This window comes from Rhinatrema bivittatum, chromosome 17 (assembly GCF_901001135.1).
Source record: "Rhinatrema bivittatum chromosome 17, aRhiBiv1.1, whole genome shotgun sequence".
Classification (NCBI taxonomy): domain Eukaryota; kingdom Metazoa; phylum Chordata; class Amphibia; order Gymnophiona; family Rhinatrematidae; genus Rhinatrema; species Rhinatrema bivittatum.
In genome coordinates, this window is record NC_042631.1 from 37,272,871 (window position 1) to 37,291,171 (window position 18,301).

Below are 18,301 nucleotides of genomic sequence, written 5' to 3' on the forward strand. Positions count from 1 at the left end.
TTATTCATTTGCTCTTACTCTGCGGCTTGCCTGCCCTCAACCAATGTCAACGGCTCTATATGTGCTGTGCCTGCTTATATATAATTATGACAGCATAAGTTCACTGCCTTGATGCACCCTGAGGACTTAAGGTCAGTTTAACTTGCTGCACCCTGCCTTCCGTGAATCTCTTCATTATAAATAAATCTGTACTGAATCGGCTGGAGTCTTGTGCTTGCTGCTGGTTTATTAGGATCCAGTCATTTTCAGTTGTATGCAACTTCACTGTCCGATTTGGCCACGAGTCCATTTGGCTGCTCAGTATTAAGTATAATTTGAAAATCAATCATTCACTACCTGCACTGAGAAGAGAGAGTTGTACCAGAGACAGGGATGACAGAAGTACCCTCATCCCTGTAACCAACCAGAACGCAGGTCTCGCCTGTAAATACCGGAAAAGCCAGGTTATTAGCGAGCTTAGCTTCCTTTTTATCTGGAGCAAGCTTTTAAATTGCTCCCCCCAAAAAAACTGCTCACTTCTCCATATTCCTCATGGCTTCCATGCCCCAATGCCTTTAAAAGCTTCCAGATCTGGAAAAGCTGTATCCCCCAATCCAGAGCCTTAGCGCTGAGTGTGTTATTGAAACCCATTATCCTCTGACTTTCCTTCCAGATACGCATAGTGTGACAAGTGTCTCGGCAGTAACTCTCCCTCATGTGAAGACTTAAAATACATCTCAGCGCGCTCCCAGCAGAAAACGATCATCTCATTGATCAGTATTCGGCCAAGAGTTCACCATCGATAATTGTGTAGCAATATAATGCAACTTCACGTCTGGAATGGATAGCCCATTCTGTGTCCACATTCTTTCTAATGTTTTCAATTTAATTCTTGGCTCCTGTCTGCCTAAATAAATTGCCTTATTACTGCTTCTACCATTTATGTGAAATTTCACATGGAGAACTGAAAAGTACATGGAGAAACCTAGGCAAAACTATAATTTAATTACTTTGGCGCTGCCTGTTAATGATGAAGGCAGTAGGGTCTTTTTTTTTCAGTTTCTTGAATGTCACATGCAGGTTATCCATAAGATATGTCTCCAGCTTTTTAGAGACTCATCCACCCAGGCCATGTTCTTTCATTCTGAATGGATAGCCTGGGTCATCTGACAGCTCCGGGTGAGCCACCTTGCAAAAAGTCATTTTTCTTTACAGCCATGGTGCAGCGGCAAATATATTCAGATTAAGAGGGCAACTTTCACTCTTCCCAGGGAGATTACAGGCCTCATATGCAAACGCACTCACCATGGGTACTTTTGCACCTGCGTAGTTTGTGATGAGAGCAGGTGCAAAAGTATGCACTGGAAAGTACAGGCAGAAATTTGCCAGAGAAATCTCCACAGATACTTTCACTCACCTGACTTTCCTCTGCTTTTTCTATGCAGGTACAATTATGTGCTCTGTGATAAGCTCACACTGGAGGGGGGGGGGCAGTTACAAAGGGGCCGTTTTATGGGGGCAAACGCCCATTTTACCCATGCCCCTTAAACCTACAGAGACTCAGCAGCGGCTCAGTAGGCCCTAGCTCAGCAGCCTGCGCCGATGGGGGCACAGCATTGTTGCTGCTCATCTTAAAACAAATGTCAACAGATTTCAAGTTGCAGCTTTACCAGCCTTTGCCAAGTCTCTTCAAAGAGGTGGTTCCTATCCTAAGGCCATTCACTCACTTCACTTCCAGCTAGCAAAGAGCAACCCATTTCCAGGCACTACTGACCTGGTCCAGACTGGAACACAGAAATACAGGATCAGAAAAAATGTCAGCAGATAAGCACCAACTTGGTCCACCCAGCCTACTGTGCTGCCAAGGCCTTCCTTGGTCTGTGGTTTTCTTCCTTTTGTCCCTCACCACCCAGATTCCTTTGTGTCTGTCCCATGTTTGCCTGAGTTCTGCCACTATAGCAGCCCACACAAGAAAGGCTTTGTGTATTTCCCTGCTCCAATGCTCGGAGTCATTCATTTCCCAACAACAAACTGCAAGCTCTAACCGGAGAATGGGAGCGAAATCAGAAACTCCCCCTAGATGCAGAACTTCTTGCCTTACAATTTAGTTGTCGTCTGCTGCTTGGAAAACATTTCATGCCCATTTTTACAGGAGAACAGTCAAGCTTTTTTTCTCCGCCTGCTTATAATAGTTTTACAGACCTACTGTATTATTGAAGATAAGATGAATATTTTACCAGCAAAGCCCAATACCTCCCTAAAGGTAAGAAATGGCCCTCCTACTGATGGCACTACCGTTTGTTAGAATTTAGTAAAACCAATGCAGACAATCAGACTATGAGGACCCCAGTATGTGACAGCAGCTTTCTCTATACCACCCGTCAGCACTGGGTTACAAGGCAGTCTTAAGCATTCCTTCTGGAAAAGAGGCTTTAGGTGCCAATCAGTAAGTAATACTCAGCAAGCATAACTAGAACTAACAAAGAGGAGTCCCCAGTGGGAGCGGCAGAAGACAGAAAAGCAAGAGGAACGGGAGAGAAAACAGGAAGACAATCAGAAGATGCAAAGAAGAAGGAAGAGTTTAAAGCACTATCAGATAATCAGAAGTTAAGCAGATTTTATTTTTCTTCCTCAGCTCTCGTGTCTTCCCCTCTGCAGACCTCTTCCCGCACTTACCTTTTCTCCTCTGTAGTTCCAGTCTTCATGCTCTTTTGTGTCCTTGATTTCCAGTGTCTCTTCTCTCAGGACCCTGCTTCCTCCTTCTTTTCTTGCCATTTCCTCCTCCTCTTCCTCATTCACATGGTAATCTTCCTCCTTGTCTTCTACCTCCATGTTCTCAGATTCGTCCTTTCTGTCTCTATAGGTGGTCACCCCATCCTGGGCCCCACTCCATTCTCTGGTACAGGCACTCTCTGCCTCAGGTGACCCCTCCGCCACCCACTTCTGCTTCCGCTGCTCCAGCTTAAGGGACCAATCACTAAAGCCCTCGTCCTCCTCCATTTCTAAGGGGCCCGATGGCTTAAAGTCAAACCTAGAACAGAGCAGAAATAAGAAAGAAGTAAAATATCACAAGATGGGAAGAACTCTTCCAAGCATCAACGTAAGCCACATAGTTGTTGCCCTATCACCTAGATGTCAATTCAGAAATCAGCAAGTGTGGGTGCAGATCTGCCTATGCTTGGAAGCTGACCTCCAAGGAACCTAATGTGCTGAGAATCTGTCTTCCCTTTGGATGTTATAGATCCCAAGGACATATTTCATACAAACATGAATCCAAGTATAGTAGAGTAACCATATGAAAGGACAGTACCCTGTTTTGGTTAAATAAAGGAAATGTTTCACTCTGCATTTCATTCGTACCAATGCACGCCAATGGAGCTTTGTGGCGTGTCCCTCATTCCCACTGCACAGCCTTGGCTGTCCCTCACAATAGTGTTTGAAAGTTAACCAGCTCTAATCAGAATCTTTGGCTCAATTCCAGAGATGCTGTAAGCCCCATGTCTTATATTACAGGATATCTGAAGTTAAGTCCTCTCTCTACGTACATTTCCCCTATATTACGATACATCTTCATGTCCTGGCCTACTTGTGCAAGCAGAGATGGGCAAAAGAAAAAAACACAGTCAAAACACATTGTATCCCTGGAACAGCTTTATGATCCTGTCCACCAACCTAACCTCCACCTCTATTGGCTCAACTCTTCATTCTAGGGCTACCCCTAGACACAGGCTTATCCAATTCTGTTTTTCTGTGGGAGGCAGAAGAGTCCAACAAAAGAGCACTTTTGTATTTGTTGTTCTGCTCTGCCCGTTGAGAAGCTGGACTACAAACAGCAGAATGTTGTGAGATGATAGTTGTAGAAACAAGTCCTCGGGTTGGGTCAGCCCTACTGGAGTTTCTAAAATCTTCAGTACGCTGCCGTCTGCTTTTACTTCTACTTACCATTTCTTTTCTTTTTCTCAGAGATTTTCAAAATATTCATATCGTTTTCTTTTTTTGGAATAAAAGGTGTACAGCTTTAATTATGGCAGTATCCATTCACTTTCAAGACTCCTTCCCCTGAGGCCACAAATTACAAACCAAACCCTAGACCTGGCTCCAAGAACTATGATCAGAGCATTAGCACATACTCTGGCATGCTCTGCGCAATCATAATGTGCATTTTGTGCAAGCTCTCCTTCCCATCCCTCAACCCCTAGAAATGCGACACCCTGGGTGTCGCATTTCTATATATATAATTCTATATATATAATTCTATAGAAGGCCTCCTTTCAAGTGAGGAGGCTCCAAGGAGTAATGGGCACTTAGGAGAGGCAGACAGGTCGATCTCCTGAAGGGTGGGCCAGTGAGAAGGTCTATACAGGTGACTCAGTGAGTCACTAAGGGAAGTCGTACGTCATCAACATTGAGGGGAGCCGGTGAGAGGCAGCCGTGGGCTGAAAACTAACAAAAACAAACAAACAAAAAAAGAATATTTTTGGCTCCACATCCCTACTTCCAAGAAGGGGTCCTGTATTCCAAGGATGAAGGAAGAATGTTTCCCTATCAGGAAACATTCTTGTATGGGAGAAGATTTTCCTTGAATTCAAGGGTTTCTAGAGGAGGAAGAGGAGGAGGAGGAGGAGGAATCTCCTGCCTCAATAGTCATTTGATGTCAGGATTTGTCATTGTTTTCTAGGACTGAGTCTGATCTATTTTTGCATCTCCTGCAGTTGCAAGATCTACAGTGGTATTACTGAACTGTCCTTATATGTTTGTATTGCTGAACTTATGTTTTATCTTAACTATACAATTTTTTTTTTTTTTTTTTTCGAACGCCACACTAGGTGTGGACTGTTCTGAGTGGGATTCCCTGAGCCTTACTGTCCCCCATAGCATGAATATGTGTATTTTCCAGACTCTGCACCAACTTGTTTTGTGCTCAGCAGTCTCTGAGGTTGAACCCTTTGTAAAAACATGGAGTGGGTTTACCTCTATAGCAGAGACTTGCTTTGTTCTCTTTGAAATATTTATACTACATAGATGAGGCTAGATTATTAAAAAGAGAAGGAGGGGTTGTGGGCATTTTTGACATATGCCCTGAGAAAGGCTGGGATCATGCCCCAAGTCACACGTTTCTAATCACATGCCTTCAACTGGATCATTAGGCTTATAATTAATCATCTCCACTAGCTCCTGGCACAACAGCAAGGAAACAGGCTGTGCGGAAAGAGAAGATCTGGAATGAGCGGGATTAGAAGCCTCTCAGCCTTCTGCTTGAAAACTTGGCAGAGGATTTGGAGACGTGGCTGATCATCCTGACTCTCTGGCATCCGGTGCTAATAACATGGAGAAGGATGAGAGAATCTCGTGACGCAGGAAGGGATGTAATAAAATGCATTATTACAGATTTATTAATGCCCATTTCTTGGAAACTGTCCTCATCGTTATGCTTTCTGAATGTTTTGGGTTGTTTTATTTTTATTATTATTATTATTATTACTTTCACAAATTTACTGAACTTACTGCTGGTTACAGGTGGATTGCTGGTGGCTGAAGATTGAATTCTACCATGTATAGGGTGACTGCTTAGATCCAGGTCAGAAGGGTCAGCCGAACCAGGCCTGAATTTTTAACTACTCTTTCCAAAGCTTTCAGGGAGTTTCTCTATAGAAAAAGCTTTGAAATAGGAGCTAAAATAAAACAAAACCTAAAACTGGCTCTTTTGCTCCATATGAACTGATCACCTAATCCATATACCACAACATGGACCATGGCAGTGCATACAATCCCTGCACTAGTCCAAACATAGAAACATAGGAATCCCAGCAGAAGACCAAATGGTCCATCCAGTCTGCCCAGCAAGCTTTCACACTTTTTTTTTTCATATTTTTCTGTTACTCTTGTCCCTTTAAATAACTTTTTTGGTTCTATTTCCCTTCCACCCCCGACATTGTAGATAGCAGTGCTGGAGCTGCATCTAAGTGAAGTATCTAGCTAATTGGTTTGGGTAGTAACCGCCGTAATAAGCAAGCTACTCCCATGCTTGTTTACCCAGCCTGTGCAACTCAGTCCTTGTTGGTTGTTTGAATACAAATCCTCTTTTCTTCATTCCCCCTGCCGTTGAAGCAGTGAGCTGCACTGGATCTGTATTCTAAGTGAAGAATCAGGCTTGATTCGGGGTAGTAACCGCCGTAACAAGCAAGCTACACCCATGCTTATTTGTTTCACCCAGACTATGTAATTCAGACCTTGTTGGTAGTTGTCTGAATATAAATAATCTTTTCTTCATTCCCCTTGCCGTTGAAGCAGAGAGCTATGCTGGATATGCATTGAAAGTGAAGTATCAGGCATTTTTGGTTTGGGGTAGTAACTGCCGTACAAGCAAGTTACTCCCCTGCTTTTATGTGGATGCAAATCCTTTTTTCCACATTTCCTCTTGCTGATCAAGCATAGAGCAATGTTAGAGTTGCATTAACCGTGTGTATGTTTATTGAATAAGATTATTAATCTCCAGGTAGTAGCTGTCATTCCCGCAAGCCACCCCCATGCCTCTTCTAGATGCACTTAGGGCTGCCATTTAATCCAAATTAACTTTAACACATACTGATCTGGTTCTGGTTTTAAATCCCATTACATCTATGAACTTAGTAGACATTCCTTTAAGAACATGAGAATTTGCCATATTGTGTAAGATCGAGGGTCCATCAAGTCCAGTATCCTGTTCTAAACAGTGGCCAGGTCACAAGTACCTGGCAAAATCCCAGACAGTAAATAGATCCCATGCTGCTATTGCACAGTGATAAGTAGTGGCTGTTTCTTAAGTCTACTTGGTTAGTAACAGTTTATTGACTTCTCCTCTAGGAACTTGTCCAAACCTTTTTTAAACCCAGCTATGCTTCTGCCTTAACGACATCCTCTGGCAATAAATTCCAGAGCTTAATTGTGCATAGAGTGAAAAATAATTTTCTCCGATTTGTTTTGAATGTTCTACTAACTTCATGGAGTGTCTCCTAGTCTTTGTATTTTTTTGAAAGGGTAAATAACTGATTTACATATTCCTGTTCTATTCCACTGATGATTTTATAGACCTCTATCATATCGCTCCTTGGCTGTCTCTTCTCTAAGCTGAACAACCTTAACCTCTTTAGCCTTGCTTCATAGGGGGACGTTTTTATCCCCTTTATCATTTTAGTCACCTTCTCTGTACCTTCTCCATCGCAACTATATCTTTTTTGAGATGCGGCGACCAGAATTGTACACAGTATTCAAGGTGTGGTCTCACCATGGAGCGATACAGAGGCATTATGACATTTGGCATTTTTTCTCCATTCCTTTCCTAATAATTCCTAACATTATTTGCTTTTTTGACCACCGCCGCACATTGAACCAAGGATTTCAAAGTATTGTCCACTATGACGCCCAGGTCCTTTTCCTGGGCGGTAATTCCTAATATGGAAATTTACATCATGTAACTACAGGTGGGTTACTTTTCCCCAAGTGCATCACTTTGCACTTCTCCACATTCAAGTTCAACTGTCATTTAAATTCCCAGTCTTCCATCTCACAAGGTCCTCCTGCAATTTTTCACAATCCGTTTGTGATTTAACAACTCGGAATAATTTTGTGTCGTCTGCAAATTTGAACACTTCATTTGTCATTCCCCTTTCCAGATCATTTATAAATATATTAAAAAGCACCAGTACAGATCCCAGAGGCACTTCACTGTTTATGCTTTTCTACTACGAAAACTGACCATTTAGTTCTATTCTCTATTTCCTATTTTTTAACTAGTTTGCAATCCACAATAGGTTATCACCTCCTAGCCTGTCATTTTTAAAATTTTCTCAGGAGTCTTTCATGGAGACTTTGTCAAACATCTTCTGAAAACCGAAATACACTACATTCACTGGCTCATCATTATCCACATGATTATTAACCCCTTCAAAAAAATGTAGTAGATTGGTAAGGCAAGTTTTCCATTGTGTTAATCTATGCTGGCCATGTCCCGTTAAATCATATCTTTCCATATGCTCTGTGATTTTGTTCTTTAGAATAGTTTCCACAATTTTTCCCTGAAGTCAGATTTTCAGTTTATAGTTCCTGAATCACCCCTGGAGCTCTTTTTAAAGATTGGGGTTATACTGGTCACCCTCAAGCAGAACAGACAATCCCAACGATAGGTTACAAATTACCAGTAACAGATCTGCAATTTTATTTTATTTTTTTTAGATCTTTCAGTATTCTGGGAGACATACCATCTGGTCTGGATGATTTGCTACTCTTTAGTCTGGCAATCTGCCTTTCCAATTTCACAATGATTTGTATTAGTTCTTCTGACTCATAACCACTGAATACAGTTTCTGGCACAGATATCTCCTCAACATCCTCTTCAGTAAACACTTAAGCAAAGAATTCATTCAGTCTTTCCGCAATGGCCTTATCTTCCCTAAGTACCCCTTCAACACTTTGATCATCTAACGGTCCAACCGCTCTCTCACAGGCTTCTTGCTTTGATATATTTTTAAAATTTTTGATTATGAGTTTTACCTCTAAGGCCAGTTTCTTTTCAAATTCACTTTTAACCTGCTTATCAGTGTTTTACATCTAACTTGCCAATGCTTATGCTTTTTTTCCTATTTTTCTCAGATGGATCCTTTTCCCAGTTTTTGAAAGAAGTTATTTTGGCTAAAATAGCCTGTTTCACCTCACCTTTTAACCATGCTGGCAGTTGTCTGGCCTTCCTTTCACTTTTTTAATCTGAACTGGGTGTATAAGATGGTATTTTTAAATAATGACCACACCTGATGTAAACTTTTAACCTTAAGAACATAAGAAATTGCCATACTGGGTCAGACCAAGGGTCCATCAAGCCAAGCATCCTGTTTCCAACAGTGGAAAGTCTAGGCTACAAGTACCTGGCAAGTACCCAAACAGTAAGTAGATCCCATGCTACTAATGCTAGTAATAGCAGTGGCTATTTTCTAAGTCAACTTGATTAATAGTAGGTAATGGACTTCTCCTCCAAGAACTTATCCAAACTTTTTTTAAACCCAGCTACACTAACTGCACTAATCACATCCCCTGGCAACAAATTCCAGTTTAATTGTGCGTTGAGTGAAAAAGACTTTTCTTCGATTAGTTTTAAATGTGCTACATGCTAACTTCATGGATGCTCTCTAGTCCTTCTATTATCGGAAAGAGTAAATAACTGATTCACATCTGTTCTAGACCTCTCATGATTTAAAGACCTCTATCATATCCCATCTCAGCCATCTCTTCTCCAAGCTGAACAGCCCTAACCTCTTTGGTCTTTCTTCATAGGGGAGCTGTTCCATCCTCTTTATCATTTTGGTCGCCCTTCTTTGTATCTTCTCTTTATAGCTGAACCTTTCAATTTTTTTCTATTTTCCTCATTTTATCAAGGTCTCCCTTTTGAAAGTTTAATGCTAGAATTGTAGATTTACTCAATGTCTTCCCAGTCATTAAGTCAAATTTAATTGCATTGTGATCCCTGTTGCCAAGCAGCCCCACCTCTGTTACCTCTAACACCAAATCCTGAGTTTCACTATTAATTAGGTCTAAAATGGCTCTCTCTTTTGTCAGTTCCTGGACCAACTGCTCCATATAACAGTAATTTATTTAATCTAGACTCTTTACCTCCCTAACATGTCCTGATATCATCTAGAATATTTACTTCCCTAGCATGTCCTGATATTACAATTTACCTCCCTAGCTTGTCCCTGATATTACATTTACCCAGTCAATATTGGGGTAATTGAAATCTCCTCTTCTTTGCCAACATTTTTAGCTTCCCTAATCTCTGTTAGTATTTCATTGTCTGTTCATTTTGGCCAGGTGGAGAGTAGTATACCTCCATCGCCACACTCTTCCCCCATCACAAGTGGAATTTTCATTCATAAGGATTCTATTATTCATTTAGTCTCCTGCAGGATCTTTATCCTGGTGGACTCTATGCCATCTCTAATATAAAGTGCCAACCCCCACCAAGTTGATCCACCCTATCATTGTAATATAATTTGTACCCTGGTATAGCACTGTCCCATTGGTTATTCTCCTTCCATCATGACTCTGAAATGCCAGTTATGCCTACCGCATCATTCAGTGCTATACATTCTAACTCTTCCATCTTACGTTTTAGATTTCTGGCATTAGCATTCAGAGATTTCAAAGTATTTTTTGTTAGTATTAACAATCTGCTTATCATTTGACAGGGGTATTTTTTAATCTTTTAATTCAAGAGGTTCTTTATTCATAGGCACATAGGCTACTATTGCTTTTAAGATGCCCTAACTCCTCTATTATTTTAGCATCCTTTGAAGATACCTTCCTCCGAACAATGCACTGCTGAGTGACTAGAACATGGCTTTCCCCCATGTTCTAGTTTAAAAGCTGCTCTCTTTCTTTTCTAAAGATTAGTGCCAGCAGCCTGGTTCCACCCTAGTTAAGGTGGTGCCCATCCCTTCGGAAGAGGCTCTCCCTTCCTCAAAATCTTGCCCAATTCCTAACAAAACTAAAGCTCTCTTCCCTGCACCATTGTCTTATCCATGCATTAAGACTCCAGAATAGCTAGCATTGAATTTGTGCAGAAACTTAAGTACGGTTCTGAAGATATAATGTTTGGTTTCTTTAAACATTGGGTAAATACTTGGATCCAGATCAGCAATGCCCCAAGGTTCTGAACTGGAAAGGAAATGGAGAGAGTGCGAGCAGCTGAGTGTTTGTTTTGCTTACTCTTTCTTTTATTTCTGCCTTAGGCAGATGTGCCTATTAGTTTGCATGTCTGGTAATGAACTCTGAGATCCCTACAAAGAAAAGGAAAAGTGCATTCTTCTGGTTCTAAACCAACAGACTGGAACACCAGTCATATGGCTAATTGTGTTCATAAGTTTTTATTTTTTTATCCTTATCATATTATTGATACTGTTTATTTAGTGAAGGAACCTGTGCATTATAGCATGAATGGCAGAATGAGTTGATATATGCAGATAGTTTTCTGACTGCTTTGATCTTTGAACAATGCAGATGTTTATACAGAGATCTTTGAGATGAGATAAGTTTCCTTCTTATCTTCCTGCTTTTTGCTTCAGAAATTAGAAAGAACAATTTCTTCCTATTTGAGAGTTTTTTACTTAATTTGAATTTTTGTTCATATTATATCAGGTATTAAATCCTTAGACACACATCTGACTTAATAATGGAAGTTCAGAGGTTTTGCTTTAATGACAGACTCGAGAGCATTGTGGTGGGAGAACTGTACATATCATTTGTCAGTGATGATGGGCAATATCGCCTGCTTGCAACAAAAATGATGTCTACAACCTTTCATTTTATGGAAAAGTTCTAAGAATTTACATATAAACTCTGTCTTCCTGTTTTCTTGTTTCATGGGGGTGGTCTTACTTAGATACTGTTTTTCTTTGTTTTATGAAGCAATATATATTTGAGATGTAATAATTGATTATCATGATGAAATAGTTTTATGATACACTTAGTTAATACCTAGTTACATACTTGCAGGTGCTACTATTTTGATTCTCACATATATAATAAAGTCTGAATTGGTACAGTCTTATTGGTTCTTAGTGCTATTCATTGTGTTCTTGGCATATGCAATCTTCATGTCCATCCAACATTCAGATAGTCATTTTTTCTTTTAAGAAAAACTGGAATAGATTTTTGAAACAGGGGTTTATTTTTTGTTTTCACTTTTTGTACCACCAGTGGGTGGGGGAGAGATAAATTTTACACCTAAGTTTAATTGTTCCAGAAATTTAAAAATAATGGATTAGCAAGCTGTGCACTGACAGTGGGAGATGTTGATGAGCAAGGACCTGAGACCATATTTCATCACCAGGTACAGAGACACCCAAATACCTTCACATGTAGATCTTTTGTTACTCAGGCTATCCTGAGCGCAGTAAGCCTCACACTGAATATACAATGAAAGGTAGCCTATGTACTCTGATGAGCAGGTGGCCCCTGAAAGTCTGATATGTTAATCATGCATACTACTACCTGAATGGAGATCGCATCAGATGACAGAAGATACTGAGACCAAGCCGCAGACACTCCTGGCAGACTAGAGGTATGCTTTGCTAAGGATTTTAAATTGGCTAGATTTCTGGGTCAAGTAAACTTCAGGTGCCTTGAACTTAGACGGGGCTTAGGTAATATTGATGAGGGTCATGTGACCAATTATACAGAAAGAGCAATGGACTAATAGACTTTGCTTTTCCTCTTTAGTGAATGTATTTTTAAATTGCAGACTGATTTACAGGATGTGAAACTACTGAGGAGATGGCTGGAGTTAGCCACAGAGACAGAGAGAGAAAGATTAATAGTATTTAATGAGAGAATGGTACATAGAAATTGATAGTGTTAAAGTTTGGCTTTCTTACCCTGTGTTTTATCCCTCATTATATTAGGCAGGAGTCACTGCTAAAAGTTATTGGGATATTGGGTCTGCTTGCCTGTTTGTCATCATAAATGAATTTACAAGCTCTGACACAAGTAGAGATGCAAAAGACCATCTATGTTGCATATTCTTGTATTCATCTCTATTTCTTGAACTACATTTATGAACGTTCTATACAAAAGACTGTTTGGTTTGACTGTTTTAACTTTTTGAAATTGCATTTTATATGCTTAGTATAAGAAATAATGATAATTATGGTAATATACGAAGTCAATATGAAATAGTATTTCTTCAGAATATAGCTTGCGATATTATGGGCTATCTTAATATTTCTAATTATACTGTCTCATATTGGTATATTAAATAATGCCTCATACCTTTAGATCTAATGGCTAGTTGTGTACCTAATAATTTTTTCTTGTCAAAGGGATATAAATTTAAATTATTTTCCCCATTGACTGCACTGAAAAAGCATGCTTGTCTGTATATTTTTCTTTTTTTATGCTAATTTCCAGACTGAGTTAGACATGCATTATATGATTTGTAGTCCTGTATGATTCCAATGATCATTTATTCATATGAACATAAGTTTTGTGGATACACTTTTAGTTTTGGTGCATACACATTTCTGAGACATTAAGTATAGGGACTGAACAATAAGACTGGATATTTAAAGATTCAAATGTCCATAATTTTTAAATTATTTTTAAACATTACAGTGGAATCACAGAAAAATACTATCATTCAATTAGGAGAAATGATAGCTACTTTACAGGATCATAGATTGGCCCTGGCCTTGATGTTAATAATACCATGAGGTCTATGCTGTACCTTCCAGAACACTTATGTTTGTTACTGTTGTGTAGAGGTTAATGATTGCACCCCTATAATTCTTAATTTAACCTAGCATTTAGAACACAATTATAAACTGTCCCGTGACTAGTTGAACCAGAGTAATGAAAGTTTTTATTTTTATGGGAACAAAAGTTATTAATCTATTTCCTCATGGGATTTGCATGTTGCATTGCAGTGGCCTTTAATACAAAAGATTGTTTTCATATCAATTACTATATATGGAACACTACTTAGATCAAGAACTGAGAACTCATATGAAGGAGAGCACATATTTGCTACATATATGTGTCACAAGATATAGTTTTTAAGGAAAGTAGTAGAAATAAACTCATTTAACTTGCTTGCTAATATAACTTAAGGTATCACTAAATCCACATTTCTCTTGACAATCTTTTGGGTGTTTGTTTTGATGCAAGAGATGGCAGGTGGAATGTAAGAAGATTATTTTAGGAAGTTAGCTAGATGCCCAGAAGACACTGTACACAAAGATGAGGTTATCTAAGGACCAAAACAGGCCCCAATAATTGATAAATGTGGGTCAATATAGTACAGCAGAAGATGTTTTTAAATTGCATCTGTTTTTTCCTTTCTTCTTTTCTTGCTCAGTAACAGGCACTGAGATAAGAGCAAGGCATTTGTTATTCTAAGAGATAAGGCTGGTAAAGGCCTGTGTTTGAATCTTTTAAGAGTCAGGCACTGCCTGACAGGCAGTATCAGCATAGCTTAATAAGCTGCAGATGACTTGGTTAATGTCAGAGCTATGGGTGCAAATCGAAACATCTATCTTGCAGACCCTGGAATAAAGCCAGGAAAATGATAATACAAGGAACTACAGTAACAGTATTTTCTTTAGATGAGCCACAACACGAGCAGGTAGCTTGTTCAGTCTTCCATTTCATAGAAACATAGAAATGAAATGACGGCAGAAGAAGACCAAATGGCCCATCTAGTCTGCCCAGCAAGCTTCACACATATTTTCTCTCATACTTATCTGTTTCTCTTAGCTCTTGGTTCTATTTCCCTTCCACCCCCACCTTTAATGTAGAGAGCAGTGATGGAGCTGCATCCAAGTGAAATATCTAGCTTGATTCGTTAGGGGTAGTAGCCGCCGCAATAAGCAAGCTGCACCCATGCTTATTTGTTTTACCCAGACTATGTTATTAGCCCTTATTGGTTGTTTTTCTTCTCCCCTGCCGTTGAAGCATTTCAGTGAATACATTGGCTCACAGAAAGAAAGGGAGACCTATGAGAAAAGTATTCTTTGTAAAAAAAATCTTTTAGTCCTATCTTTTGTTATTGCAATAACTATTACCTTGATTAATCTATGTAATGCTTTCTGTGCTGCTGTATACTTATTGCTGATATTTATTTTAATATTGTTTTTGCTACTTATACAATTTTCTACCAATTATTCATTATATTTAGTAAACTGAATTTTCCTTTTACAAAATTGTGTATCGTGTGTTCGATGACGTAATATATATCCACTCAACCCACCTTTTACGTTCCAGAATCTTCCTCCCACATCTTTCTATATTGTTGGTGTCCACATGTACAATGACAGTTGGCTCCTCCACAGTACTGTCTAAAATCTTATCTAGGTGTTGTGTAAGGTCTGCCACCTTCACACTAAGCAGGCACGTTACCAAGCAATCCTCACATCCACCTGCTATCCAGCTATCTACATTCCCAATAATCAAATTACCAACTATGATGGTCAACCTAACTCTTCCCTCTTGGGCACTAGCCCTTGGAGACATCTTCAGTGTGAAAGGATAATGCATCACCTGGAGAGCACATCCTTGCTACAAAATCACTTCTTGCTATACCAGTATAATGCTCTTTGATCAGGTGAGTTTGTTCCTCCAAAGCAGCACAGGTGCTGCTGGACTGGAGTTGGGTGTCTGTCTGTCTGTCTGTATATAATATATATACAGACAGACAGACAGACATATATATATATATATACACACACACACACACCTTTCTGTCTTCCTAGAGAAATGGAAACTATAAATCCATAAATGCAATCGGGCGAAACCAGGACTGAATCAGCTTCTCAGGATTGACCTGATTCAAGTGGCAATCCTAGATGGACCATCTGGTGGTGAGAGGGGACTGCAGTTTACATACTACAGTAATTCAGTACTTGGCTCCTTGGCTACCATTGTCAATTAAGGTATTAGTTGGTGCTTGGTTAATTTGCTTAAACGCCTTCCTATTATATTCTGGGACATGTCTTTTTTCTAGTGAAAGTGCTCCATTCTTGGAAAGCACTCAATTAGATTTTAAGAAAACCAGGACAATGATATGCAACAGCCAAGTGATAACACTTCTATTAATTATGTTAACTATCATTGTGGCTTTAACAGCAAACTGAACTCCAGAGCTTCCAATATCAGTCTTAGGTAGGGCTGCCACCTAATCCAGGTCAATCCTGACAGGCTGATCTAGTTCTGGTTCTATCTCATTGCATTTATGGACTTATAATTCTAATTTCTCTAAGGAAGGCAGGACTACAAGTCCATAGACACAATGAGGTAAAATTAGAACTGGATCAGTCTGTCAACCATATGAGTCAAGTGGCAAGCCTGCCCTTATAAGATTCAGATCTTCATTTTAAGTAAAAAGAAAACATTATTGGTTTTCCACTAAAACCATCTGAAATGTTCATCATGGCCAATGCAGCTGAATAGGGAGACAAAAAGAAAAAAAAACAAAGGAAAGAAAATGGCCTTCATCAGAGCTTTCAAATATCAGGAGATCTGAAACTGAGACCCCATTAGCTACCCAGTGCTCATCATGTGGTAATGAATGAGTCACCAAGAGCATCAGCAAAAGATTGGAAGGAAAGAAGAGAACAAGTTCCATAGGAACAAGACTAGAATAGACATCTGTAAATAATCACACTACACAGACCACTTCCAGTTATCTGCAGGCAAGTTGTGCTATCCATAGGTAACCCAGTAGTTAGCATGGTCTATATGTGAGTTGTGCTGTAAGCACGCACGTAACCCTACAGGAAAGTTATGCTGTCTCTAGGAGAGCTGGTAACCCTATAAATAAATCTATGTAATACGTAGGAGAGTTGGTAATTCTACAGGTGAACATAAGAAATGCATGCTGGGAAGGATGTGCAGAAGCAACATGTTTGTTTTGGTTCATTCATTTGTTTTATAGCCACCTCCATTTGTTTCATTGGTTTCACATGAAAAGAAAAGTGTTTGTTTCATTCATTTTATTTGTTTCCCATTAAAGTCAAAGGGGGAAGCAATGCAACCTATTTTGAGCTTTAACATTAGGGGGGAGTTTAATCAAGTCTAATGAAATTTGTAGGCAGACAACAAAAGTGGCATGAATAGCCTAAGGCACCGTAAAGCAGAAAAAGGGGACCAACAACGGAAAGAGTTCTCCTAGGCTCCATCAGAAGAGCAAAGCAGCATAAAGTGTGTCAGGAACACCCCAAGGCTTCATAAGAACGCACTGATAACAGTGAAATGAACCCCCAGAGTCAGTACGGGGGGGGGGGGGGGGCGAAATGGCACCAAGAGTGGCATGAGCATCCTAAGGTACCATGAAGGGGGAAACAAAGCAGCAAAGGTGCAGGAAAAAACCAGCACAAAGAGTGGCAATGAACACCCTAAAGCACCATGAGAGATGCAAAGCAGCCACACACAGTGGCCAGAATGCCCTAAGGTGTAACATCTGGGGTTTGGTTGCAAGGCTGAGAGTCAAAGACCCTCAAGGTGTAGCATAAGTGATACAGCAGCAAGGCAGAGTGGCATCAAGACCCCCACCGAGGTATACAATCTGGGTATGGCAGCAAGGCAAAGTGGCAGAAAAATCCCCAAAGTGTAGCATATGGGGTAAAGCACCAAGGCAGAGGGTCAGCAATTCCCCACAAGTGTAGCCTCAGGGCATAGCATCTAGGCAGTGTGGCAGCAACCAAGTCTATCATAGGTGGTATAGCAGCAAGGAAGAGCGGCATCAAGACCTCTAATGTGTAGCGTCTGGGATATGGCAGCAAAGCAGAGCGACAGCAAGACCCCCCCAAGGTGTAGTGTCAGGAGCAGGGCAGCTTCACCTTGATTAGTCCTCTCGCCCGTCTACATGCCCTCCTCTCTTACCTCTGCTCTGTCCTGGATGCTACCTCTCTCAGGAATTTCTTGGTTGCTGTACTTACTAACCTCACTACAGCACTTTGCAATGGGAAACATACATGAATGAAACTAACATTTTTTAATCTTCATTTGTTTTGGGTTTTTTTAGGGGGGGGGGGTCTACAAATTAAACTAAAGAAAAAGCTAATTTGTTGCATTTTACCCATTGATTTCAAACAATTGCAGATCCCTAATGCTGAGTCAGAGCTAGGTCCATCGAGCCCAGCATCCTGTCTGACAGTGGCCAGGCTAGGTCACAAGTACCCAGCAGATCTCAAAATGCAGATCTATTGTTTGTTATTCACTCCCTGTAAGAGCGTTGGCTAATAATGTTTTATGGATTTTTCCTGCAGGAACGTGTCCAAACCTCCCTTAAACCCTGTTATGCTGGCTGCCTTGATCAAATCTTCTGGCAACAGACTCCACAGCTTCGATGAGCATTATTTATTTATTTATTTTTCTACAATCTGTTTTTAATCTGCTGGTTGCTGATTTCATGGAATGTCCCTAGTTTTGGTTTTATTTGAAAAGGGTAAATAACCGTCCTTTATTTGCCCGTTCCACCCCACGCATGATTTCATCAACCTCTACTATGTCCCCTCTTAGCAGTCTCTTTTACAAGCTGAGGAGACCTAACCTGCCTAGCCTCTCATCATGGGGGAACTGTTTTGTCCCCTTTATCATTTTGGTCACCATCCTCTGTACCTTCTCTAGTTCCACTACATCTTTTTTGAGCTGGAGTGACTAGAACTGCACACAGTACTCAGGCACGGATGGATCTAGAGGTGAATCCATGTAACTCACAGAGAAGCTGATCATCCTACCTGTACCTATATGTTCTGCTGTCCTTACGATAGTTATACTGCATAGATAATGAAAACAGCAGCTA

At 40.2% G+C, this 18,301-nt stretch overlaps 1 protein-coding gene across 3 annotated transcripts in view; it reads right to left on the reverse strand.

Annotated features, from left to right (window-relative positions):
• Positions 1-18,301, reverse strand: part of LSP1 (lymphocyte specific protein 1) — a 195,185-nt gene that overhangs the window by 68,304 nt on the left and 108,580 nt on the right. For all 3 annotated transcript variants that reach the window (XM_029582104.1, XM_029582105.1, XM_029582103.1), the window contains exon 3: positions 2,656-3,010. In XM_029582104.1, coding sequence (XP_029437964.1) covers positions 2,656-3,010 — 355 coding nt within the window. The remainder of the gene's footprint in view (positions 1-2,655; positions 3,011-18,301) is intronic.